The following is a 26,622-nucleotide window of genomic DNA, read 5'->3' on the forward strand; positions in this document are numbered from 1 at the left end:
TCTTTACACTTAACTCTGGTTTTAGTCAAATTGATCCCTGGTGACAGCTTATATTTCTCGTCAACTAGAACCAACATAAATGTAGATAAGGGCCCAAGTAAAAAACGTAGAGCTAGAAAGAATTCCATCTGGTTTTTCGTTTTGAAGATGAGAGGCCTAATGCCCGGAAAGGTTAAAATGACTTGCAGAGTGTCACACAGTGAGTTTGGAGCCCCATGGGGCTGAAATTCCAGTTCCCCTAGGAGCCTGCTCTCCCTTGGTAGTGCACCCCCGGCTCCTAAGACACCATTCACCTCCTCGAAGGCACCTTCCTTTTATAAAATCTCTCTTAGGCATGCCTCAGCTTTAAACTTACTCTCTACATTAAACTGATTCATCCCCCAGAAATGACGTTAAAACCTGTCAAAGTAAGTCAAAAGCAGGGTATAAATACACTTCTTAAAACCAGGGTTCTGTTAAGCAACCTCACATGACTGCACATAGGTCTCCGTGCTGTGTGGTGACCAGGAATACAGTGATGTCAGCAGAAGGAGTGCGACAGCAAAACATTCCTAAGTGTCAAGAAGAATTAGTGTCTTGAATAGAAGACAGTACCAGCCCTGGGAGGGCAAGGGGGGAGGACTGGCTGCATCCCTCACACTCACCCCAGTTCACCCCCGAGGCCCCGGGTCAGAGTCCCTGTGGAGTGTGGTCTCTCCTCTCCCCTTCTGGGAGATCCCTTTCATTGCCTGTGACCCTGTCATGTCACTCTTGGAAACACACAATTTCATCTGCCTCTTGCCCTTGACCTCCAGGCTTCACAAGAACTGGAGCTGCTGGGGGAATCCTCAGATCCCAGCCGCAGAACGAGGTATAGGGAGAGAGGCAACTTCGGGAGGCAAGCGCAGAGGGAACTTGCTGGAACGGCATCCGAGGCTTTTGTCTTTGGGGGAGTATGAGTTTTGGGGTGTAAATGGAAACCACTGAAAAAAACAAAACTAACACAAAGGAGAAGATGACCAACTCACTTAGGTCTGGTTATATAAGCCTGTAATTAATTATAGTCATTGTTAGGAATCATTTGTTTGTATGTAATTACTATGTAGCTTAGTATCCATGATACAGGACATAATTTGCGTCCTACAGCTCTGCCCAAATTTCATTAGAAAGTTTTACCCATTGGTGTTTAGTGGTCTTAATGTTGCTCACATAGTAGGCACAAGTTAAAAGAATGTTTTGCAAAGCAAGATCCAGTAGTATTCTTTTCTCCTGCCCCAGAGTTCTGCTTTGCCACTTGCCTCCTAAAGTCCCAGGAGAGCGGTTACCTGGTTCCTAGATATCCTTGTGCCGTATATATCCCTGGAGCCATCCTGCTGCTTTGAAATGAGTGTCTATGGTCATTTCATGCGTGCTTGAAGGTGGCACTAAGATGCTGAGACCTAGCCCTGCCCTCTGGGTGTTTGCAGCCTAGAATCCGTACCTTGCGCCTCTCTGGCCATGTATTCCAACACGCCCCCTGTGGGGATTCACGCATTCACTGCAATGCTGTTTATCACACAAAGAAACATTTTCTTTTAAACATGTACACATACATGAATGTACTATAATAAAATGTCCATCACAGTCACTTAGCATGTGTGTTTTGCCCACGTGTGCTCTCAGCCCACTTAGAGGGCTCTCAGCCCTCCCAGCATAGCAGCTGGGAGCACCCCCTTGATGCTGTGAGCCTGGGAGCACCAAACCCTAAGTGTTCGGCTGTAAGCAACACACCGCTCTATCCTCAGCTCTGTGTGTGTGTGTGTGTGTGTGTGCGCGTGTGCATGCATAGGGCATCTAGCGTCTCTCTCCCTGACCTCTCTTTATGCCATTATTTTGCATTCTCTGATTACTACCTTTGACCCAGAGTAGCTGTCAAAAGTGTGTGAAAACAGTGGGTCCTGCTGGAAGCAAAGGAAGACTGCGCTGCCGGATGTTACAGCTCGGGTTCTACCCGAACTCCGTGTGCCTGAGGAAACGGTTCAGGAAGCGCAGGGTAAACATCAGTAGGTGATGTGTTATAAACATTATTATAGCCACAGAGGAGGACCCAACTGCTGTATGGATAACCGGAAGAAAGGGCATTTGCGTGGGATTGCAGTCCATGTTTCTGAGAATTTTTAGAACCTGGGTCATACTAAAAGCATGTATTGCTTCCACCCACTCTAGTAGCATGGCTAGCTTTTGTACCTTCCTTCCTTTTCCTTAGCTACACAACCCCTTGGAGAATTCTGTTGACCCGGAAAGCACAATAGCTTTAAAAATCACCAAATAGGTTCGGTGTCTTAGAACACAAATGTTCAGTCTAAGACTGAAATCCCCTGGCCAGGAAACATCACGCGAGATGGTTTCATGGCAATAATGATAAAAGTACATAGCGGTAGCTATCTCTCCCGGGGCTCCCTCATATAGACCAGAACCGAAGCATTTGCACACACTTTGCTGTAGTTGAGGTAACCTTTTCCTTGACTGTGGAAGCCTGATGGCCAGGCTTCAGTTGACTCTAGTGTTGTTGGATGTTAACCACTTGAGAGCTCCTGAAGATTAAAGAGGCAAAAATAGAAAGGAAGAGAATATATTAAAAACCTGCCGGTTTGCCCCCCCCCCACACCCCCACGACCTGAATTTAATTAGCAGCTCTTTCTGGGGGAACGCTGTAGAAGGTGCTCGCAAGTGACAGCAAGAAGGACGTGTTTCCGTGCCAGTCAGCTGTGGCCATGCCAGTGATTTGTGGTTTCTTAACATGTGTCTCTGACACTCACCTACACAACGGTGGTAACATTTGGTTTCCCGGAAAGATTTGTCTGTGATGGCAGCCTTTATCCCCATATCCCATCCTCTCTCTTCCACAGTCTCACGTTTTCCAGAAGTCTCCTTCATCTTTGGTTTCTGTTTCAACTGAGGTAGCAGGAAGAGAGGAATACTCTAGGGACAGTAACAGGTTGTTCTGGACGGACTCTGCAGCCTCGTAATTTGATTTCGGACAGCCATTCCAAGAGCTCTATCTGGGTGGGAGAGCGGGGAGGCCACTACCACAGACTCAGAGGCCACGGGAGGGAGTCCTCCCAGGCCCAGTGAAAGGTCCAGCCAGAAACTGAGCTGAGGCCTCGCCGGGATCAGAGTCAAGCAGAGGGAGGAACAGGGTCAGGATGTAAGAGCACGCAGAGCCAAGAGGGCCATGGGTTCCCGGCCTCTGTTAGGAGACGGCCTCTGCTGCCCAGCGGCTGGGCCCTGCTGTGCTGGTTGCCACAGAAGCATGGGCCGGCCGGAGAGAGCCAGGAAGAGTCTAGCAGACACACAACCGACCGCTTATTGTGGAGAGGTTTGTACACGGAGAACTAAACTCAGATTCTGTTGCGAGCAGTCTCCCACATGTTCATTTAACATATTTATTAAGCATCTCTGATGTTTAAGGATATATGTCTCAGGCACTGTGCCAGCTACTGCTGTCAGATAACAAAATGCAAAGTAACAAAATGGATACTTTGCCCCCCCATTTTAGCCCACGTCGGTGAAATCTTTAAAATGTCCTTTCTTTTGATCTAGTGGGGTATTTTTGTTGCATAATAGTAGACTTCGGAAGAGAGTCATTTCAGTGAGAAAGTTCTTTATCAGAAGCTGTAAACTCAAATAAAAAAATAACAGAGGATGTATATAGGTATGTGTTCCAGAACGTCCTATCAGATGGAGGAAGGGAGGTGTTTTAGATTTATCATTTCAGATGTTTTAAAAATACTTACCAAGCACATCGCTGTGCCAGGAAGCAAAATACATGTACATTTCTAGGAGTATTCAAGCAGAAAGGAGGAAGGTGAAACAGAGTTGGTTGAGTCTGGGGAAGTGGGCAAGGAGTCTAGCCCAAAGTCAGGAGAAGAGAATGTGCTGGTTGACGTGAAGAGAAGCCCATGAGAAAGAATAGGAATGTTTTCTATGCCAGAAGAGTCCATCCACTCCATCAGAGCAAGAGCTCTTACCACCTGTTCTGCTTTTTACATGTAATATGACAATCGCCCCAACAGGCATTTGTCTTCAGGACCAGGGATAAGACCTAGTACACCGCCCCATCCCCTGTCCCATCCACTCCAGGTGCCACCTCTGCCAGCTTGCTCATTCCTAGACTTTCAAACAAAGGAAAGACCTGGTTTTTCAGTTTGTGTGAAAGGCACTTAGAATGTGAATGCTCTTTGGGGTTAACATTTAGTGTGAATGAATATCCACTATGGTGTAATTTTTTAATATTTATGATCACAAATCAGATCCTTCCCTGCTTTTTAAAAATGAAGAGGGATTAAAGAGGGCAGGAGGGGGCGTCTGGTGGCTCAGTGGGTTAAAGCCTCTGTTTTCGGCTCAGGTCATGATCCCAGGGTCCTCGAATCGAGCCCCGCGTGGGGCTCTCTGTTCAGCGGGGAGCCTGCTTCTCCCTCCCTTTGCCTGCCTCTCTGCCTACTTGTGATCTCTCTCTCTCTGTGTGTCAAATAAATAAATAAAATCTTTAAAAAATAATAATAATAATAAAGAGGGCAGGAGGCCATGGAGTATTTGAAAGCCGATGCTGCCTTCAGCCAGGGAAGACCTGAAGATGAATTGCTCACTTGACGGTTTGTCAGAAATTGAGATCAGAACACATAGAAGGTACCCAAGGACAAAGGCATCTTTGTCATGCATCTCATAATAGAAGCTACGTGTTATTTATGAAAACTGGGTGAGAGTCAGCTTTTTTTTTTATATATACACAGCTGTCTTCATATGAAAAACCATCATTCCTAGGGACATATTGACGTGACTTCCATTGTATCTAGGAAAGACATTTCTAATCTGTGAGTTAGAGTGACCTCAGACAATAATGTGTTTGAGGCAGGTATGTTCAGTACCTTATGGCCTCTGTCACCCTATAATGTGACTTTGTTCCCCTTTATGTGGTATCTTTCTAGAAGCAAAGATCCTGTTTTAGGTATCTCTGTTTCCCAGTGAATAGCAGATGTGCCATAACCATATGCAGAAAGGTTTGGGTGAGAGAATGAATAAATCCATTCCATTGCCCGCTCACCAATCAAGAAAATTGTAGGCAACTGTAATAAATAGGATTTCTTTGCTGGTATTATTATAACAATTTTGATGTCCAAAAATGCAAAGAATGTCTTCTTGTTAGAAATAGGACCTGCTCCAAAAGGTCAGGACAGTAGCTTCTGCCCTGCTGCCTGTCATTCATCCTTCAACACATGGGTTTATTAGTCCGCATACAGTTGGCTCCAGGTAGCAAAAACTGACGGTAGCTTGAACTATCTGGATATTTATTATTTGCTTGTGTGGAAGATCAGAGCGAAGCGACTCTGGGGCTGGTTCAGTAGCTCCACTGTGCTGTCCGGGAGATAAGCTCCTCCATCCTTCCAACCGCCACCTTTGTCTCACTGCCACAGGGTTACCAGATGTAGGCGGTAGCTCCCTGCATCACATCCCCGTGTTTCCCAAGGCAGTGAGTGTATGTGTGTCGCAGGGGAGAGCAGCGCGTTCCTTCCAGAACAGCAAGAGAGCTCTTCTCTTCCCAGAAACCTCCTCATGGCCCTTCTCTCCCATCTCAGGTCACATCCCCTTTCCCTAAACTAGTCATGGGCAGAGAGCAGTGGGATTGCTGTGCTTAATTCCACTCAACAATGACTCATCTGACTTCTATTTAGGAAGAAGAAAGAGGCAGGGGTGCCTGGGTGGCTGTCAGTGAAGCGTCTGCCTTTGGCTTAGGTCACAACCCAAGGGTCCTGGGATCGAGCCCCGCATCAGGCTCCCTGCTTGCTGGGAACCTGCTTCTTCCTCTCCCTATGTTCCTCCCCTCCCTTGTGCACTTTCTCCCTTTCTCTTTCTCTCTCAAATAAATAAAATCCTTAAAAAAAAAAAAAAAAAAAGGAAGAAGAAGAAGAAAGAGGGCATGGATGTTGGGTAGGCAGCTAGAAATATCTGCTGGACCACACCTAGTCTCCAGCTGGAAAATGAGAATCAGCTCTGTTGTCTCATCCTACCTCCAAGAGCTAACTTTTCTTCCAGGATTATATTCTGGCTATTTATATCATTTTATTGATGGTTTTTAAAAATTCTGAACTTGAGGAGGAGCCTAAAATACATAAGCCTTGCCCAGAATTACATGGTTTTAGTGAGTCATGTCCCTCCCCAGCCCTGACTATGCGTTGCTTTACTCCGGAACATTTTTATGAGTTATATTTTACAAGTTCCGTGTTTTTTTCCATTTTAATTCATATGTAAGAGGATTTCTTGGATTATGGTTCTTAGGATTACAGTTCTTAGGATTTCAGTACCCTTGCCTAAAAGGAAGTAGATGTGTCAGCTGCAAGAAACACATCAAGATCTCAGCACATACATCAATTTGCACCAAAAGTTGTAAGGATCTGGGGTGCCTGGATGGTTCATTCGGTTATATGTCGAGCTCCTGGTCTGGGCCTAGGTGGTGATTTCAGGGTCCTGATCTCAGGGTCATGGGATCGAGCCCCTTGTCAGGCATCACACAGCCCGGAGTCTGCTTAAGACTCTCTTTCCCTCTACTCCTGCCTTTCAAAATAAATTTTAAAATCTTTAAAGAAATTATGTAAGGTGGGGCATCTGGGTGGCTCAGGGGGTTAAGTCCCTGCCTTCCCAGGGTCCTGGGATCAAGCCCTGCATCAGGCTCTCTGCTCAGCAGGGAGCCTGCTTCCCCCCTCTCTCTGCCTACTTGTGATCTCTCTCTCTCTGTCAAATAAGTAGATAAAATCTTTTTAAAAAAAATTTTTTGTAAGGGTCCATGATAGTTGTGGCATGGGGAGAATTTTGATCTGTTTAAATGAATATAGTAGTGTCAATTTCAATAAATGGAATGATTCCCTTAAATTCTTTCTAGGTGAAACCAACCCTCAAAGGAAATGCATTCCAAATCCTCAACACATACTTCAAAGTATTCAGCTGTTTATCAACTTTCAGAATGACCAATGGCTTATGTCTGTCTGTCCCCAGGAAACAAGCTTCCTGGAATGATAGGCCTTCCCTAATATCTGTTTCATTTTCTCTCCTGGTTTGGACTGTCTTAGACTTCCTGACTTGGACCGTTTATGAACTGTTATTAGTTCATGTAGGAGATTCCCCAAAATGCCTTTGAAAACCCTTTGGCAGATGCGCTAGAGAAATATATTCCTGTGAGTATAATGGCATTCATAAAATGACACAAAATTGGAAAAACCTCCAAAATGCCTTTTTTTTTTTTTTTTTTTTTAAAGTAAGAGCCCTGGGATTTTGTGGTATGTATTTCTCGGAATAAATCAGGTCTGGGCTGATGATTGTTTTTGTCAAGAATTTGTCAATTTTGAAACACCTTTAGATTCTTGGGATTAGTCCATGGCTGCCTTTTTGTTGGCAATGTAACCAATGGCCTTTCCCAGCAGATGGCCTGGGAAGACACAGGTGGTAAAGAACATTCCAGTTCCTTTCTGCCCAGAGGTTTCATAGCCAATTTTCTGCCTCCCTGTTGCCCATTATAGCTGTCTTCGTAGCTCCAAGAGCATGATTTCAGAAGTCACTGAAAGGGGCAATTTGAGAGGCTTTTTCTTTTGTCTTATGCCATCATTTTTAGTATTTGTTCTTTTTTTTTTTTTTTTTTTTAAATTTGATAGAGACACAGCAAGAGAGAGAATACAAGCAGAGGGAGTGAGAGAGGGAGAAGCAGGCTTCCTGCCTAGCAGGGAGCCCGATGTGGGGCTCAATCCCAGGACCCTGGGATCATGACCTGAGCCGAAGGCAGACGCGTATTGACTGAGCGATCCAGGCACCCCTAAGTATTTGTTCTTAAAAGGCTCTTTGCTTATACCAGAATATCTGGATTGTAGGAAATACTAAAGAAGATAACTCATTTTCGATTAAAATAAAGTGACTAGACACATAGAATTTACTTTCTGTTTTTCTTCTGAAGTTTTTTTATTTATTTTTAAACAAGGTACCTGAATATACACACACATGCACACGCACGCACACACACACACACACACTCACACCCCAAAGTGAGGAATGATGCTTAGGAAGGTTATTGAAATAATGCTGTCATTGTTCAGACCATTTTTGGAACTTCATCTTTTAGAATTGGCCTAAAGAAGAGTCACAGCTCTTGTAAGTAAACTAGTCTCATTATTATATAAGCGTGCCTGGTTTTGACTAAAACCCTAGCTTGAGCACGGTATACACCAGATTTGGAATCAGAGCATCCTGACACTAGGTGGGATGGTAGAAATAATTTAGTCCAGCCCCCTTAGTTCCTGATGAGAAAGTTGAGGGCTAGAAAAGTTAATTAACTTGCTAAAGAGTACATAACAAGTTAGCAGATAATTTACACTAGACATCAACTCTATCCTCTGGCTGTTTATTAAAAATCAAATTTAGTTTTAACACATAGTTGCCACCATTAAAGATATTAAAGAATCTTTCACTGTCTACGGGACTCTGTAGATCCTTCCAGAAGCAGTCCAGAAGTGTTTTGAGCAGTGATGATATTGTTGTAATAAATGCTTCTTTTAAAAAGCTTATATTCTTATTATAGTAAATATATCTGTATATGTTAAGTTCCATTATATTTGTTTAAAAAAAACCGGTTGTATATGGAACCAGAAAAGACCTCGAATAGCCAAAGGGATATTGAAAAAGAAAGCCAGCGTTGGTGGCATCACAATTCTGGACTTCAAGCTCTATTACAAAGCTGTCATCATCAAGACAGCATGGTACTGGCACAAAAACAGACACATAGATCAATGGAACAGAATAGAGAGCCCAGAAATAGACCCTCAACTCTATGGTCAACTAATCTTCGACAAAGCAGGAAAGAATGTCCAATGGAAAAAAGACAGCCTCTTCAATAAATGGTTCTGGGAAAATTGGACAGCCACATGCAGAAAAACGAAATTGGACCATTTCCTTACACCACACACAAAAATAGACTCAAAATGGATGAAGGACCTCAATGTGCAAAAGGAATCCATCAAAATCTTTGAGGAGAACACAGGCAGCAACCTCTTCGACCTCAGCCGCAGCAACATCTTCCTAGGAACAACACCAAAGGCAAGGGAAGCAAGGGCAAAAATGAACTATTGGGATTTCATCAAGATCAAAAGCTTTTGCACAGCAAAGGAAACAGTTAACAAAATCAAAAGACAACTGACAGAATGGGAGAAGATATTTGCAAACGACATATCAGATAAAGGACTAGTGTCCAGAATCTATAAAGAACTTAGCAAACTCAACACCCAAAGAACAAATAATCCAATCAAGAAATGGGCAGAGGACATGAACAGACATTTCTGCAAAGAAGACACCCAGAGGGCCAACAGACACATGAAAAAGTGCTCCATATCACTCGGCATCAGGGAAATACAAATCAAAACCACAATGAGATATCACCTCACACCAGTCAGAATGGCTAAAATCAACAAGTCAGGAAATGACAGATGCTGGCGAGGATGCGGAGAAAGGGGAACCCTCCTACACTGTTGGTGGGAATGCAAGCTGGTGCAGCCACTCTGGAAAACAGCATGGAGGTTCCTCAAAATGTTGAAAATAGAACTGCCCTATGACCCAGCAATTGCACTATTGGGTATTTACCCTAAAGATACAAACGTAGTGATCCAAAGGGGCACGTGTACTCGAATGTTTATAGCAGCAATGTCCACAATAGCCAAACTATGGAAAGAACCTAGATGTCCATCAACAGATGAATGGATCAAGAAGATGTGGTATATATACACAATGGAATACTATGCAGCCATCAAAAGAAATGAAATCTTGCCATTTGCGACAACATGGATGGAACTAGAGCGTATCATGCTTAGCGAAATAAGTCAAGCAGAGAAAGACAACTATCATATGATCTCCCTGATATGAGGAAGTGGTGATGCAACATGGGGGCTTAAGTGGGTACGAGAAGAATAAATGAAAGAAGATGGGATTGGGAGGGAGACAAACCATAAGTGACTCTTAATCTCACAAAACAAACTGAGGGTTGCTGGGGGGAGGGGGTTTGGGAGAAGGGGGTGGGATTATGGACATTGGGGAGGGTATGTGCTTTGGTGAGTGCTGTGAAGTGTGTAAACCTGGTGATTCACAGACCTGTACCCCTGGGGATAAAAATATATGTTTATAAAAAATAAAAAATTAAATTAAAAAAAAACGGTTGGACTGTAGTTATAACTTTTAAATAAATTTCTAAAATTAGCAACAAAGTAAAACCCTACCCCAGTTCTTAAATGTTCCTTGTTTTTGTCATTTCTCATGGAGAACATCTGATGCTACAAGAGCTCCAAACAGTATCTACTGGGCTGAAACAAGATTGTCCTTGTGCTGGGCTGTGAAATAGCTAAGTGAAATAACCATTACCCACATGTGGTTATTTAAATTTTAAATTTAAATTTATATATAAAATTTAATTTTAATTAAAATTTAAAATTCAGATTCTCAAGTACTCAGTAGCCACATTGAACTAATAGCCACCATATTAGACACTGCAGATGTAAACATTTCCATCAACAAAGAGAATTTAATCAGTTAGTGCTGGTCTAGAATTCTTACAGCCAATATACATATTTTAATTTACTGCTTATCTATTATATTACCTCTGGACAAGTTAGAAAGTGAGGATAAGTTCTGGGAAAGTTTTTTCAAAATATTTGTTCTCTAGATGTTTCTAGCTATTCTGCATAGCTTAATTTTAAAAAGGAGAAAATACTTATTTTGACCCATTTTTAGCCATGATTATGTGTGTGGAATTCATATCAATTGTGATATGATAGCTAACTTTTCTTGAAGTATGCTAAAATTGTGGCCAAAACTCTTGTTGGTGTTGCCAAAGCTATTGGCAGAGATCTCTTTATGATGTTGTAACTTTTGAAATTAACTAGTCTGGACAGAGACAAAGGAAGTTATGTTGAATTCATTCTTAATAACCATTTATTTGCAAAGACTCCAAATTACTTGCCTACCTTCATTAATCCAACACCTAGAATGAAAGTCCAGGCACGAACAAGGAGTGGGTCAGCTCTAAGAGCGATCTGGCATCAGGCTTTGGGTCCATTTGCAAGCCCCCGGCTCTGCCCTTCACAGTTAGAGAACAGTGACCAATCCCCAGTGGCTTTTGTAGGCCTCGCGGTACTTTGCATGATGTCCTGCCAGTGCATCTTCTCTAAGTGTTATTGGACAAATAAAGGAATATTTGATCTGGTCTGCCCTGAAAATCATTACAGTTGGCAGCCAGCTCTTAGGATTCATGAAGTGGGATTGCTTTGAGTTCTTTTTATTGTCAAATGACATCTATTGGAGTCACTTAGTAGGGTTGGAATTCTTGGGTGATTACCAGTCCTTTTGGTGAATCTCTGCCGAATGCAGTTAATGACCAGTGAGCCAGAGGAGGGCTAAAATGCAGTTTATTCTCTTTGCCATTACAGGAACAGTAAATCCAGTTCTAAAGTAAAGCTGAATTAGGAAAGCTACAAAATACCATAATAAAATTACAGAGGGTCTGGAAAATAAATAAGCAGTCTTTCGTGTCTCTATGTATAGCTATGTCACTGAAGCATACATAGATACATTTTCTATTTTTCTTTTCCATATATTTTACACAAAGTATTTCTCAGAAGAGTGGGATTTCTTCAAAAATTAAATAGGTAAACATATATCCTCTTACTTGTCTGGAACAGCTGGGCAGTGATCCTTTTAAACCATCTGGAGGGTGTCGGTCTCTGGTGAGATCCACTCTCCCTGCTTCTGGTAGGTATTGTTCCTTGTATAGATCCTGGAGGCATGTTCTGCACCAGGAAAATTCTGAAACTGTAACTCAGTCCAGTTTCTTCTCTTTTTAAGGAATTTTTAAAAAAATTAAATGTCTCCTTCCCAACTAAATGGATGTTAAACCTGATAAAAGTCCTTGGCCGGGGCGCCTGGGTGGCTCAGAGGGTTAAGTCTCTGCCTTCAGCTCAGGTCATGGTCTCAGGGTCCTGGGATCGAGGCCCGCGTCGGGCTCTCTGCTCAGCAGGGAGCCTGCTTCCTCCTCTCTCTCTGCCTGCCTCTCTGCCTACTTGTGGTCTCTCTGTCTGTCAAATAAATAAATAAAATCTTTAAAAAAAAAAAAAAAAAAGAAGAAGTCTTTGGCCAGACACCAAAAGCATCTGCTGTGTTCTGTGGCCTGAAGTTAGAAGATACCTTAAGGGTTTAGGAGAAAAGAAATCTTCTTTCTATCCTTGCAGTTTCTGGTGTTGGACATGAGAGAGTGATAATGTCTCAATCCTTCATTTGTAGATAACAATCAACAGAGACAGCGGTGAAGATGTGAGCTCCCCCAAACACGGGAAGGAGGACCCAGACAACATGCCCCACGTGGGCGGCAATACGTGGGCTGGAGGAACAGGTTGGTAGCATGGGCATCCTTGGGGCCGAGTGTCCTGAGACTTCCCAGGCCCAAGGACACTGCACATCACCTCTGAGAAGGCTCAAGGACCACTTGCCTTCCCTGCCTCCCCACTTAGTCAGATGGACTGTGCCTTTGCCCTGCATCCCGGCATGATATCAAGGCATGGAAAAACTCTGCCTTTGGAGTCCTACAGACTCTGCCACCCTGTACCCAAGACTGTTCTGATCCTCCCGTCACTGCCACATCAGGAAAAGGGGGAAATGAGAGCTGCCTGACAAGGTTGTGGTGAGGATTACACGAAGTTATGATCGTAAAGTGCTGAGCATGGGACCTGGTCTGGAGAATGTGTTCGTTAAAAATGTTAAGCCCTTCTTTTAAATTCCATGCACTTGGGATCACGCCGGCAGTCTATAGTAAATTCTTTCTTGAGCAGCTGACTTGGAAGAGAAATGGGCCTTGCCTTCCACATCTCAGAAGTGAGTATGTTGAGGATGCAGGGTTTTGAGATAAGAGAGTGGGCTGCAGTTTGAGCCAACGGCTGTGGCCCATTCCTTCCTCTTGGCTGCCTGGCGGGAGCATTGTTCCATGCCTGCTGTCTTCCTCTTTCCTCTGCGGCAGCTGGGACAGACAGACACATCTGCTGGGCTGCAGGAATAGGGCCAGACTGTGTGTGCACTGTCTGATCTTATCTCGGCTGGGAGCCGTGTTGGCCTGAGCTCCATAGTTCACCTTCCCTGAGGATGCTGTGTGCCTCTTGGCCTTGACAGCCTCGGGAGGAAATGGGTCTCTGTGCTGAGACAATGCGCTATCAAAAAGGCCTGGAGACTTCTTGCCTATTCTGTTTATTCATCAAGCATCAGCTTTAAAGAAAGCGTATTTTTAGAAATGTCCTTTGATCTTGAAATTAGTGTCAAGCCAGCAGGACTTAATCCATATGGAATGCATTGTGGAACGAGTAGGCCAGATGTAGGTTTTTTCCCAGCGGTAGACTACTCTGGAGCAGAGGTTCTCGCTTTTTATTCCATTTGAATCTGTTAGCTCACCTTGGTCCAGATTGAAGATCCTGCTTTTGTTTCCCTCGGCCTTTATTTTTCTATCGAATTTTTTTTGCTTCAAATTCTTTTTCGGTCTGCCATTCCCTCTCAGAATTTTCTATGTGGAGCTTAGCTCTGACCCAAGTCACCTGATCCCTCTTTCATCATCAGAGCACCTCCCTTGCTTATATTCTCCCATATCTTTGGAGCTGATTTAGGGTGTTCAAGATTAGCTTCAAGACTATGCCTTGAAGTTTAGAACCCCTGACCAGCATTTTCATTTAAGTAGTACAAATTAAAGGCTCTGAGAAGCAGAGGTCATGAAGAGCTCCCCACTCACACCCTCTCTACCCACTGGTGGGAGGGACCCTCTGAAGGTTCCCATGACTCATGTTGAATATCACTCATACCAGACTCTGAACAGTTGTGGGTACTTTCCTCTTCACCAAAACTGATGTCATCTCAGCGCCCAGGAAATGTTAAGTGCTAATCTGTGACCCACCCATGCCTAAGAGGAACTTCCTATAGGAAGGAAATCAAGTCACAGAAACAGCTTTTCTATCTCTGGAGCTCATTGTCATTGTCCAGTTTCTGGTCCCCTCTGCCTCCAGGATGTCACTGAGTGGGATCCAGGAATCACAGACGCCTAAGAGGGAATTTTCCGCCCCTAATTTCTAAAGAAGAGTGAAATCAGATGTGCTCAAATCGAAGGGTAAACATATGATCATTAATGGGCTGTTCTCATGGTATTTCCCAGAAGGAAGTGACCTGCCTGACCCTGGTAAGGGACCAGTGCTTACTGAATTTTACTTTTAATTTATCACACTGATGAAGGCCCCAAGGGAGAAAAGATAAATGTAACATCATTTAACCAAAAGCCTAAAAGCTTTCAAAATTTCCACTTTATGCAACTCAGAAATGACCTCATTCTCTGTGACCAGAAGTTGTCTAAATAATAATAGTAAGAGCAACCACTTGCATAGTTCTCATTTTGCTTCAGATACTGTTCTAAGCATCGTAGCCCCGTGGCAAATGCCAAGAAGTAAATCATGTTAGTATCTCCATTTTACAGCTGAGGAGACTGAGACACAAAAAAGTTAAGGAACTAACTTCAAGGGCAGACAACTAATGGATGGGAACAGGATTCAAATTCAGGCAGTCCAGTTTAACTGTACAATGTTCTGCCATGTAACAGTAGTATACAATGATATGCTATGTTACGTTACTGTCCCTCCAACGTTAGTTCTCTTCTCAGTGCCCACGTTGTGTGTGAATAAACAAAAGAAACTGACTGCTAGTATTTTAATCATTATAAAGCAGAGGTAATAAACTGGTAGCCCAGAGGCCAAATCTAGCCAATATTTGTATTTTGGGGGTCAGCACAGTACTTTAAAATAAGTTGAATTTGAAAATATTGAGACAAGGCAAGCTTTGTCTAGCCAGCCAGAGTCCTCCCCACTTCTTAGAGTGTTGCCTACCTGGTCTTCCAGGCATTTAACTTATATTTACAATGTAAACAGTTTATACAATGTTATACAATATACACTTACCAGCATGTAGACTTGAGTTTATATTGGAAAAGCTGTTCTGAAACTGACAGTACGGAAAGCTAACTATATCCTCTATCTGAGCGTCTATCTCTTATTTTAGGGAAAAGTAAGGTAATATGTGAGGGATGTGGAGTTTTGCTCATTTAATTAACAAATGCATCCCAAGTTGTCTGTGGTGTTCAAGCTGCTCTTATAGGAATAGATAAGATATAATCCCACCCACATAGGGTTAGTGAGAAAAGAATAAAATAAATATTAAAGGTAATAAATAGTGGCCAGCAATGATCACTGTGATGTGAAGTCATCCGGTGAGGTGTCCTGGAATGTGGGCTGACCCTTGAAATATGGATAAACTTTGGCTGGATGGAGAAGAGAAAAGGCACCTGAAAGGGGCGTACCCTTTGTTTCCAGAAGAAAGGTCATTTGAATATTTAATTACTCACTAGGTACAGTTAACATGCTTCATGAAACTGCTTTCAAACCACCATCTGACTTTTGTCTTGTGGCGTGGATGAGACCACCTGGATTTTCCTGGTTTCCTTCCAGGGGGAAGAGACACCGCAGGTCTGGGTGGCAAAGGAGGTCCATACCGGCTGGATGCAGGCCATACTGTGTACCAGGTGTCAGAGGCTGAGAAGGACGCGGTTCCCGAGGAGGTGAAGAGAGCCGCCAGAGAGATGGGCCAGAAAGCCTTTCAGCAGCGGTGAGTGGCTGCCGCTGCTCAGGCAAGGTGGTCATGGTGGTGCTGAGAGGCAGCCGACCCCGAGCAGCCCCGAGCCCTCGGGTTCTTTACCTTGCACAGCACAAACAGACCCATAGAGCCCACCTACCCAGCAGAGACAGTGCAGTGAACATAATGCCTTGTTCTCTTTGTTTGACGTAATCAGTTCAGTGCATTGATCACACATCACTGAGTGGGAAAAGGAGCGGAGCCCATGAGAAAGGAAACCCAAAAAGACTGCTCTTCAGAGAAATTAAAGTTCAGATGCCTCCATCCACATCCATTCCTAGGTCCCAAAGGGAAGTTAGAAAACTATAGGCGTGGTTCCCTTACTGCCCTCAGATGTGTAGGTGTGTAGGGAGCGGGACTCAAAAACACGCACTCTTTAAGGGCCACAGTCACGTGGTAGGGAGGCTGCGCCCCCTGCCGGTGTAGACAGGGTTAAGTCCGTGAGCTGAGGCCTGAGCTCAGCCAGGCTTTGGATCTTCAAGGAAGGGAATCCTAAATGAGCAGGATAATAAGCATAGGGTCTGTGGCGGAGAGAGCCAGCTTGCCTATCCAAGAGAAAGGGTTCCAGCTGGGGGGGTTGAACGTGGAGTCCCTGTCGATGGGTGGAGGCCTTGAAATGCAGAACCATGAGCCTGTGGCTTTTAGATGATCCGGAACCCATCTGGGCCACTTGGATTGGAACCATCTAAAAAATAAGAATCCACGTTGTGCTTTCACTAGACATTCACATGTGTTCTTTAGCTAAAGGCCAAGAATACCAAAGGCCAGACAGTACCTCCTGCGGGAGTGAGGGAATTGGTAGTGGTTTGGGAGGCAGCTTTACATTGTGCTCAATGGAAGGGGCTGGGTGCCCTTAGAAAAAAGCATGCTTTTGTGTGTGCTGTGTGTGGTGTGTGTGTGTGTGTGTGTGTGTGTGTGTGTGTGTGTGTTATGAAGTTCCTCCCACGTACAACATCTGGTATTACATTACACACTGTGCTTACACATCCTGCAAGTAAACAACATAGAACAATAGGAACAAGAATGCAGGCCCCTCCTGCCACACCCTCAGGAAAGCCAGGGAGCAGTGGGAGCCTCGTGTCTCCAGCAGGTAAATAAGGGTCCCCCCACCCCCAGCCATTCTGCTGGCTTCCCAGGAGCCCTGAAACAATGTATTTACCCTCAGTGTGCCCGAGTTGGCTCTCGCGGAGATGGGTGACTTTCCTCTCTCCTCCTCCCAAAGAAGTTAGGGGACAAATACCTATGTTAGAAATGAAAGCAGTTTAAACTTCTCAAAAAAAAGTGGGAGGTATACAAAAGATCTTGTTCGAGTTCGGAGACTGCTCAACATTCCTTATAAGCAGTGAAACATCCGTTTAGGGAAAGAAGTAAAACATGAGCTATGCCTCATTCTCCCATCCCCGACTGAGTTCCTAGGGTTGCCAGGCTCAGAGTGGTTTCAGTTTTTGCACAAGTGGACAGATACAGTGCTTTGACACACATAGCTCACAGGGAGACAGAAAGACCTTTCAGTAGTGCTTGGGCACGAGCGTACAGCCCCTCCTCTGATTTCCACAGTAGGGATAGGGGACCTGGTTCTATGCACCACCGCCCTGCAGTGGGGAAGAAGTCAAGGAGCATTTCTGATAATAAGGCGACTAAATTTAGTGGCTGTGGGAGAGGAAAGGGGAGAAGGGGGGGGGGGGGGTGGTAAGAAAACCAAACACGTCTTCTAATTACTGCAGAGAAGAATCTAGTCCAAGTAAAAGAGAAGACCATAAGGTGGTTGAAAGACAGGAGGTAAGCAGGAGTATGAAAAAGGGGGGAAGAAATAAAAACACATGGAAATCCTGAGAAGCTCAGGGCATAGCAAAACACAGAGAGCAAAGAGGGTGCTTTCTACTTTCATGGAATAAATACTCCTATTTGATAAGTATCCAGTTTAGTACTGCTGAAGAATCTCTTTAGCTTTTTATTATGAAACTTTTTATTTTATTTTATTTTATTTTATTTATAAGAGAGAGAGCAAGCAGGAGGAGCAGCAGTAGAAGGAGAGGGAGAAACAGGCTCCCTGCTGAGCAGGGAGCTCAATGCGGAACTCTATCCCAGGACTCTGGGATCATCACCTGAGCTGAAGGAAACTTTTCAAACATAAATAAAAGGAAAGAGAAACATATAGAGAACCCTATGGACCTGTTCTAGCTTCAAGAAGAAAAATCTGGCTCCACTCCCAGTCCCTACCCCTGGGTTGTTTTGAAGCTAATCCAAGATATCCTGTCTTTTCACTGTAAATATCTTAGAGTATATCTCTGAAAGATAAGAACTCTCTAAAAAAATAAAAACATACAATTCATCTATCATATCTTTAAAAAGTAATAATTCTTCACTATGATCAAAGAGTCTGTATTAAAGCTCTTTTGCAACTCTCAGCATATGTAGAATGAGGTCAGGTCCCTCCTTTTGTGTCCTCTTTCTCCACGCTCCTTATCACTGTTTCACACTGTATTATTATTTGTATGAAGATTTGATTGCATCTCCACTGACTTTTAGTCCCTTGAGGGCAGGGGATTTTGTTCTCTGATACATCCCCAGCCCCTATACCTTGAACCCAGTGCACGGCAAACACCCATGCACACATGTGGAATGAATAATGCACAACTGAATACCGATGCTTTGTTCAGAACCTGGAGGATACTTAATTGAGAAACTGGCTAAAACCAGGCTGGGTGGGGGATGGCTGAAATGAGTGATGGGGATGAAGGGGGGCTCTTGCCCTGATGAGCACCAGGTGATGTATGGAAGTGCTGAATCACTATGTATTGTATACCCGGAACCAATATAACACCGTTTGTTAACTAACTGGAATTAAAATAAAAACTTGAAAAAAAAAAACTGGCTGAAACCAGAGTGACAGCCAGACCCATCCATCAGTCTCGAGGTCCCCCATATTGCCTTAAAGAGCTTAATACTACTGATAGGCTCTTGTTATCATCAGAATAGCCTCTAGTTAGCATTCGTTTGTGTCTGGATTCCAGTCCATACCTCTTCCCATACTCAAGAATTGACTGAAACCACACACCCAAAACTAATATTGCACTATTAATTAACTGGAATTTAAATTAAAACTTAGTGGGGGAAAAGGATTAATTCGGGAAGACCCACAGAGGTAGACATGTGTAAGACATGCAGAAAGCAGGACAGAAACATTAAACCAACAAAACATGAAGGAAATTGATGGTGAGGTTTTTTCCCATGCCTCAAAGGGTATTGGAGGTGGGCGCCAGCTCATGGAAGGTGTACCTATTACCATTTGTAAAACGAATCAGTCCTACCCATTAGGTCTCAGCTTAGGTTTGTTTTCCTCATAACTGATCCAAAATTATAGTATTTAAGTCTGACCTATAAGAAAAGTAAAATGAGAACGAAAATTCCCAGACTCTTACGTAACAATAAATATACCCTTTAAAAATATACTGTGCCAACAAAATGCAGTTAGTCCACATAGATTACTGGGATGTGAAGCAGCTGTGCCCTGTAGTTTTGATCAAGGTTAAAGCAGCAAAAAGACATATTTCCAGCTAGTCTTGTGGGCTTTGCGAGTATTAGCACCAGGAAGCTTATCTGATCCAAGGGCTAAAATTTCCTATTTTCTTTCCCTGTTCCCCACGTCAGTCTTCATCTCTCAGAATTTATCAGCTTCGAACACCTTGTAGGTGATCTTTCTGAAAGCTGACACAACCTGGAATATGATTTCCAGATTTCTTCATAATTAAAACAGCATGTGGTGTGTTTTTGGGTGCAACATGATCACGCCAGAAGTAGCCTTATAAATGGGGCTGATTCTGATCTCACTACAAAGGCCGGTCTGCCCAAGGTGACCTACCAGTGACCTGACTCCTTTCCTGATGCACGCATGTGTGTGTGTATTTCCCCCACCCCTGCTAAGGACAAGCTATATCCACATTTTTTTTCTAACCTCCCTTTGGAAAAGTACTAATCTTCCTTCTTTGGGAAAGAGCATATTAGCTTCCTGTGTTTGACGGGGTGGGGAAGTAGCATATCCTGCAATGTTCATGGTGCCTAGCTTCTGTCAGCCTTGACACTTAAGACATAACTTAATCTAATGAAAATTTATAGAGAGGTTTAGGAGATTGCCTAAGCCAAACATAAGAGGTATTTTTAGGAGGTCAAGTCCTGTGCACGTATTCCTAGCTGTTCTTCAGAACAGAGAGTAAATTAGATTTAGAAGTGCCCCTTGGCGGGTCACCTTGGGAAACACCATTCAGCTATTATTTACCTTTTGATAGTCAGAGTTTTCAAAGTGCTATCTAACAGCATTTAGGCATTGTGCTAGGAACTGGAGATTCAAAGAAAAAGTGAGACTATTTCTTCTCCCAGAGGGATAGAAGAGAAAATATCCATGTAGTGAATCATATGTAGTAAATGTATTTTTTGTTAAATTTTTTGTTTAGTTCTACACACACGCACATGCGTATGTGTAGATCCGGATCTTAATATAAAACATACATCCCTCTGTGGAAAATAAAGTTTGAAAAACACTGTGATAGAGGGAAATAGACATATCTAGCGAAAGCCATCACGTGTGGAGGTTTCGCAGTGGGTATCTACAGAAGAGTCATGAATGGAAATGGTCAGGTTTACTGGAGGGATCGAGCAGGACTTCAGGTGGAATCGTGCAAGCTGAGTTGGTATCAGCCAACCCCTCCAGGTGGTAGGGCAGGAATTGCAGATCTGCCCATGGCGGTGAGGGTCTAACATCATGCAATGCTAACAAGCAGCTAGCCCCCTGCCCTGTGTTGGCTGGATTCTCCTCAGTGCTTGGCCTGACACAGAGGAGTAGAGACCATTCACTGCCATTAAGCATTTGGGGTTTCTGTTCCAGCCCAAGAGGATAGATCTGCATTTGAGATAAGAGTTTCGGGTATGGACCTGGGATTCATACCTTCCAACACTGCGTGTGTGCATACACACACAGCAGTTTAGAAGACTGTGCTTCTGTCAATGTACGTTCATTAGTGCCTATCTGAGGATCAGCACCTTTACATGTATGGAAACTGACAGAAACATGTGATCAGATTAGTGTATTATGGCTACAACCCTGTAAAACCCAAGAGAGCCTCACTCGGTAAAAGAACCTTCTCCTTATGATTGGTTTAAGATGCTGCATTTTAAATATTCCTGAGTCTTATTTTTATTTCAGTCATTCATTTAATTCCATTTTGAGCACCTGTTAAGTGCTAGGTACCATGCTGGGTGCTATACGCTAACAATGAGACTCAGTCCTTCTCATAAAGGTGCCTTGCTGGGAAGACAGGCAGCCGATGGATAAAGCAGGGGGAGGAAATGCTCTGATAGTGAGAAGCATAATGGGCTGAGGCCTCTGAAGACAGATCTGGGATTAGTGCAGGCTTCCTCGAGGCGGTCCTCATTGATCTGACTCTTGAAGAGAAAGTGGGAGTTACAGGCAAAGAGGCAGAGAAAGGAAGTACCCAGTCGGGGAGCAGCCCAGGCAGGAGCCAGGAGGTGAGTGTGCCATGTTCAGGGGTCTCTAAGTGCACTGGCGGGGGCTGCAGTGGAAGCTAATGAGGAAGAGTGATGAGAAGGAGCACTGCGCTAGCAGGATAGGACTTCAGAGCCACAGTCACATGAAAACACAATTATCCTGTTAAAAGCACACAGCAACTTCAGAAGACTCTTGTATTCTCCATAGCAACACATTAAAATACATTCTCTGGGCCTGAACTGTTATCTTGGTCAACCAAATATCTGCCCTTGGTCTCTAAAGGCAACCCACAGAGCTCTTCTAGGAACCTGCCACATGAACTGACCAGCTGCCAGCACCATGACGCGTCTTTGGGATCCGGCACTGGTTTGCCCTAGAGCTGACTCACTGGTTCATGAGAGCCGATTGTTTGCCTTTCTTTCCAAGTCAGTGCTCAGCGATCTTACTGTTAGTAGCCTGGAATTGATCAGGAGGAGAGTATCTACACCACATAAATCAGCAAATACTATACATCAGGGCTATCTGGTTGTTTGGTTCACTTTGTTTTGTTTGTTCTAGAAGGCTCCCAGTTCACCATGTACCGGCCCACCGGTGGACTTTTTCTTTCTTTGAAACTCCTAGCTGGAGACATTCCTTCTCGCCTTTTCTCCTCCAGGGCACCCTCAGTGTCCAAGGACTATGCTACAGTTCTGGCAGCAGATGAATGGAAGTAAAAGACCACATGTACATGATTTCAGCTGTTATCTTTTCTTCTCCCTCTGGTTTCAGGTTAAAGGAGATCCAAATGAGTGAGTATGATGCCACAACGTATGAAAGGTTCTCAGGTGCTGTCCGACGGCAGGTGCACTCCCTCCGAGTCATCCTGGATAATTTACAGGTAATCCTCCCACAGTGGACTAAGAAAATAATCTGGGTCCAAAGCTGGACCCACCCCAAAACTACTCGAGAAAGTTATCCAAACCCTAATCAGCCAGTCAGAAAATACTAATGCCAAAATGTTTGAGTGAGACTGTGAGTAATTCCATGGCCTTCTCAGGTGAGTTCTCCAAGGAAGAACATTTGACCCCACCTGTCCTGTCCAGAATAATTTGACGCACAACTCTAGAAGACACTGGACTTCCCTGATTCCCCTCCTAGAAGATCTGTGAGCATCCCACCTTAACAAGAAAGTCATAGATAGAATTCTTGTCCTACAAATCATTTTACTGTCATGGACTAGAGAGACAGAGGAGCATTTTGGGTCATCTAGACCATGCACTCTTTGTGTCTCCTGGCATCTCCTCCTGCGTTCCCCCTACCCCTGTTTTGCCTGCCATTTTTTTAGTTTTAGACTGTGCCGTCTCAGAATCAGTTAATACTGCTCTTGCCCCCCTTAAAATGCTAATTAAGATGCTTCAGGATTTCCCAAACAAAGATTTGTTATTTGAAGAATTTGCTTTAAAAAAAAATCCATGGGCAAATTGTGTGAACAAAGTTAACATGGAATGATTTTTTTTTTTCCCAGCAAAGACACTCACTGTACCAGTTCTCATCACCCTAGGCATTGAGGCAGCTTCTGGGTAATCTCAAGGGCAAGGCAAGAGGTGAAAAAAAAGCGAAAATGAGTGGTTCAGAGGAGATGAGGTTGGTGAGAGGCTGTGTTCATGCTAAGACTGAACAATGAGTGCCTGAGTTAGTCATTCATTTCTGAAGTTCTTAACATTAGGGATAGAAAAATAAAATGCAGTCCCTCCTCTCAAAGAAGGAACTCAATGACAAAGAGGCAAACGGTTTCTCACTTTCTATAGAGAAGTATATGCACAATGCTATGGAAGGCACGAAGGAGGGCTTCGTGGCGAATGTGATGCTTGAGTTCACACTTGAAAGATGCTAAGGATTTTCTAGATGGTTGAGGAGTCAGGGCATTGCAGACATAGGACACAGGGTGTACAAGTCCAGGCTGTTCAGTGGGACTGAGAAGAGCCTGTGTATGGTAGGAGACAGTGTCAAAGAAGGCTATCAAAACTTTAGGGTGCCTGGATGGCTCAGTCAGTTGAGCGTCCGGCTCTTGATTTCGGCTCAGGTCATGATCTCAGGGTCTTGAGATCAAGCCCTGTGTCTGGCTCCACACACAGCAGGGAGTCTACTTGGGATTCTTTCTCTCTCCCTCCGCTCTGCCTCTGTCCTCTCTCTCTCTTTCTCTAATTAATTAATTAATTAATTGGTCTTTTGAAAAAAATCACAGAGACCAGATCACAGTCTGGCCATGGATTCCATGATTACATGCAGACAACACAGAGTGTTACCCTGTGTACAAATGGGCCATCCAATGATTCACAGCATCAGAGAGGAATACGAGAATACATTTTTTAAAGATTTTTTATTTATTTATTTGACAGAGAGAAAGATCACAAGTAGGCAGAGAGGCAGGCAGAGAGAGAGGGGGAAGCAGGCTCCCTGCTGAGCAGAGAGCCCGACACAGGGCTCCATCCCAGGACGCTGGGATCATGACCTGAGCTGAAGGCAGAGGCTTTAACCCACTGAGCCACCCAGGTGCCCCACAACAATACATTTTTAACTGAAAGAATGAGAATCCTTATCTGTTATTAGTTCATGTCTTGATTGGTATTCACTGGGCACCAGGCTCTAGTTACTTCTACAAGCACCACCACATTTAATTCTCACAGCATCCCTTTAAGATAAATGATACTATGTTCACCAAGTCAGCCAAAGGAAGAAAAGGTAGACCCACTACTGTGACTTCTTCAAGTAGGCCACCCGTCAAGCCTAGGTTAGAGTTAGGGTTGCCATTAAGGAATGACTCCTGCTAAAGCCCACAGTGATGAGACCAGTTTCAGAAACAGTATCCAGTTTTGCTTCCCATCTTCAAAGAGATGTGCAAGAAAATCGCAAAGGGCTCAAAGAAAAGCAACAAATACAATTAAAGGGATAGAAAATAAGAAATAGACTCCTATTAAAAAAAAAAAAAAAACCATAAGCTGCTTGGGGTTAATAACTTTCTAGATATCCTCAAATAGAGTAACTTAATTATTTCAAGGATATTTTTATTCTCTTCTTCCATGAAAATCTGAAAAAGAGAAACTAGGCTTAAATAATAGCAAGAAAGAGTTTTAAGATAGACGAAAGGGAATAAAAATGATGTGATCCTCAGAGGAGAACCTAAAATTGTTGTAGAACTACCATCTCTCCAAATCTTCACAAGTAATACAAGCATGTTAATACTAGCAAGCATTTACTGAGCAATTCCCATGTGCCAGACATTATGCTGGATGCCTTACGTTACCACAGCATTCTCACAGTCTCTTCCATCATCGCCGTCATCGTTGTCTCTTAGTGACTAAGAGCGTCAGCTCTGGGGCCTGACAGCCCAGGTTCTGGAAGATGCAGATAATAGGACAGATAATAGGGCAGGTATGCAGATTGCCTCAGATGATACACGCAGACCATTTAAAAGAATGCCTAGCATGCAGCGCTCTCTGCAGAAGAATTTGTCTCATCCTTACTTCCCTAGTTTTTGCTCTTCTTCATCAGCCTGGGCTGCAAGCCAGACACCCAGTCACCTCCTCTACATCCATTTCTTGTGTTGGTGAGTCCTTACGACAACCAGTAATAGCTATTTTCTACATTGGATAGATACAGAAGCTGAGGCATGTAACCCGTCTATTCTCACAATCTTCTGGAATGTAGCTACTTTGTTCCCACTTTGTACTGAGGGAACTGAAGAGTAGAAAGATGATGAGACTCTGCCTGGATTATGTGGCCCGTGAAGCAGGTATCTGAGTCCGAAGCTTAGGTCCCTGTTATCTCTTAGGCCTCTGTTATCTGCTGCCAACTATGCAATTCCATGAAAAGAATCATTCTCACATATACTCATAAAGCATTTTGCATCATTATCCAGATACCAACTTTGCATTGTCAAGTGTTTCCACTTTTTTTTTTTTTTTAAATCCACAGATATGTTATTCTTGGGGTCTTCTAGTCTTCCACGTAGACAGATAGTGCTACTTCAAAACACAGCTACTGGCCAAGGGTAGACAGGGCCTCAGTGGAATATGAGTCTTTAGATTGTAACCAAAACAAGAAGGCTTTGTTTGGTTCCCCTTTTGCCACCGTCTGCTAGTCCTGTGTGGCTCTGATTGACTAATAGCTCCCAGCTGTGCTGAGGTTGCTGTGGAATCCCGGTAACCATGGGTGTTTCCTTGGTGAACAGCAGAACGTCTAGCCAGGAACTAGCAAATCATTATTTGTGATGACTTCTCAAAGTATGGCTTCAAGCCTATGCGCGGGCTCCGGACAGCAGGGCTGAGATGTGAGGAAAAGGAGTGTTGTTGTCACTCCTGTTACAATGCCTGCTCCAACACATGTGTCTATTGCAACTCCTGGCTTTCTCAATTAAGATCGCCGTCACCGGTGACCTCCCGTTGCTTCTTGACTGGATTCTATATGGGATATCAAAGGGTCCGGGGAATTGGACGTTTTAGGAATCAATAGCAAAAATTGTCTTATTAGAACAGAGTCTGTCTTAACTTCAGTTGTGCTTGGTTCAGAATCTGAATGTCTGATGCCAGCAATCCCTGACAAAAGAAAATATCCATTCCACAAAAAGCCACTGATTGTAATCATCTCTTCTCTCTAGCATTTTGCTGATGTACAATCAGTAATTTCATTCTCAGGCTAAACGAAATTAGCCTTTCTCTGATTGCTTTGACTAGCATGATATCTCCATGAACCAGCAATTATGTTCTTTTTTTTCCCCTTGAGCAGTTCGAAATGAGCTTAGGCTGAGATAAACGGTGTTTTTGAACATTGATGTGTGATGTGCACTGTGCTAGGGCACTGGAGCCCCAGAGATTCACGGGATGCCATCCCTGTCCTCAAGAAGGCTATAGTTCTGGGGAGTAGGAAAGACGGGCACCCAAACAGATCATTTCAGTTGAGTATGGTAGGTGTCTAGGTAAACAGATGCAGAGAAGGCAGTGGAACCAAAGGAGAGGGGTTCTAGGAGAGATTTGCCAGGAAAGGATACATGAGCTGGCTCTTGAAGGGTGCATGAGTATTCATCAGTTAAAGGAAAGAGTAAATGATGCCCCAACAGAGAACATGGTACGGACAAGGGCATGACACTGAGGTCTGAGGTGTGAGCCGATGGCTGATCTCAAGTGGGAGCAAGATTCCACTTAGTGGGGCGCCTGTGTGGCTCAGTGGATTAAGCCTCTGCCTTCGGCTCAGATCATGATCTCAGGGTCCTGGGATCGAGTCCCGCATCGGGCTCTGTGCTCAGCAGGGAGCCTGCTTCCTCCTCTCTCTCTCTCTCTGCCTGCTTGTGATCTCTCTCTGTCCAATAAATAAATAAAATCTTTAAAAAATAAAAAATA

The 26,622-nt window shown here is 43.8% G+C and overlaps 1 protein-coding gene across 1 annotated transcript in view; it reads left to right on the forward strand.

The window, feature by feature from the left end:
• VWA8 (von Willebrand factor A domain containing 8) overlaps positions 1–26,622 on the forward strand; it is a 326,523-nt gene that overhangs the window by 271,421 nt on the left and 28,480 nt on the right. Inside the window, exons 38-40 of the mRNA XM_059378120.1 lie at positions 12,319–12,427; positions 15,561–15,717; positions 22,016–22,124. Of these exons, the coding sequence (XP_059234103.1) occupies positions 12,319–12,427; positions 15,561–15,717; positions 22,016–22,124 (375 nt within the window). The remainder of the gene's footprint in view (positions 1–12,318; positions 12,428–15,560; positions 15,718–22,015; positions 22,125–26,622) is intronic.

The sequence above is a fragment of the Mustela nigripes genome, chromosome 15, assembly GCF_022355385.1.
Source record: "Mustela nigripes isolate SB6536 chromosome 15, MUSNIG.SB6536, whole genome shotgun sequence".
NCBI classification, from domain to species: Eukaryota; Metazoa; Chordata; class Mammalia; order Carnivora; family Mustelidae; genus Mustela; species Mustela nigripes.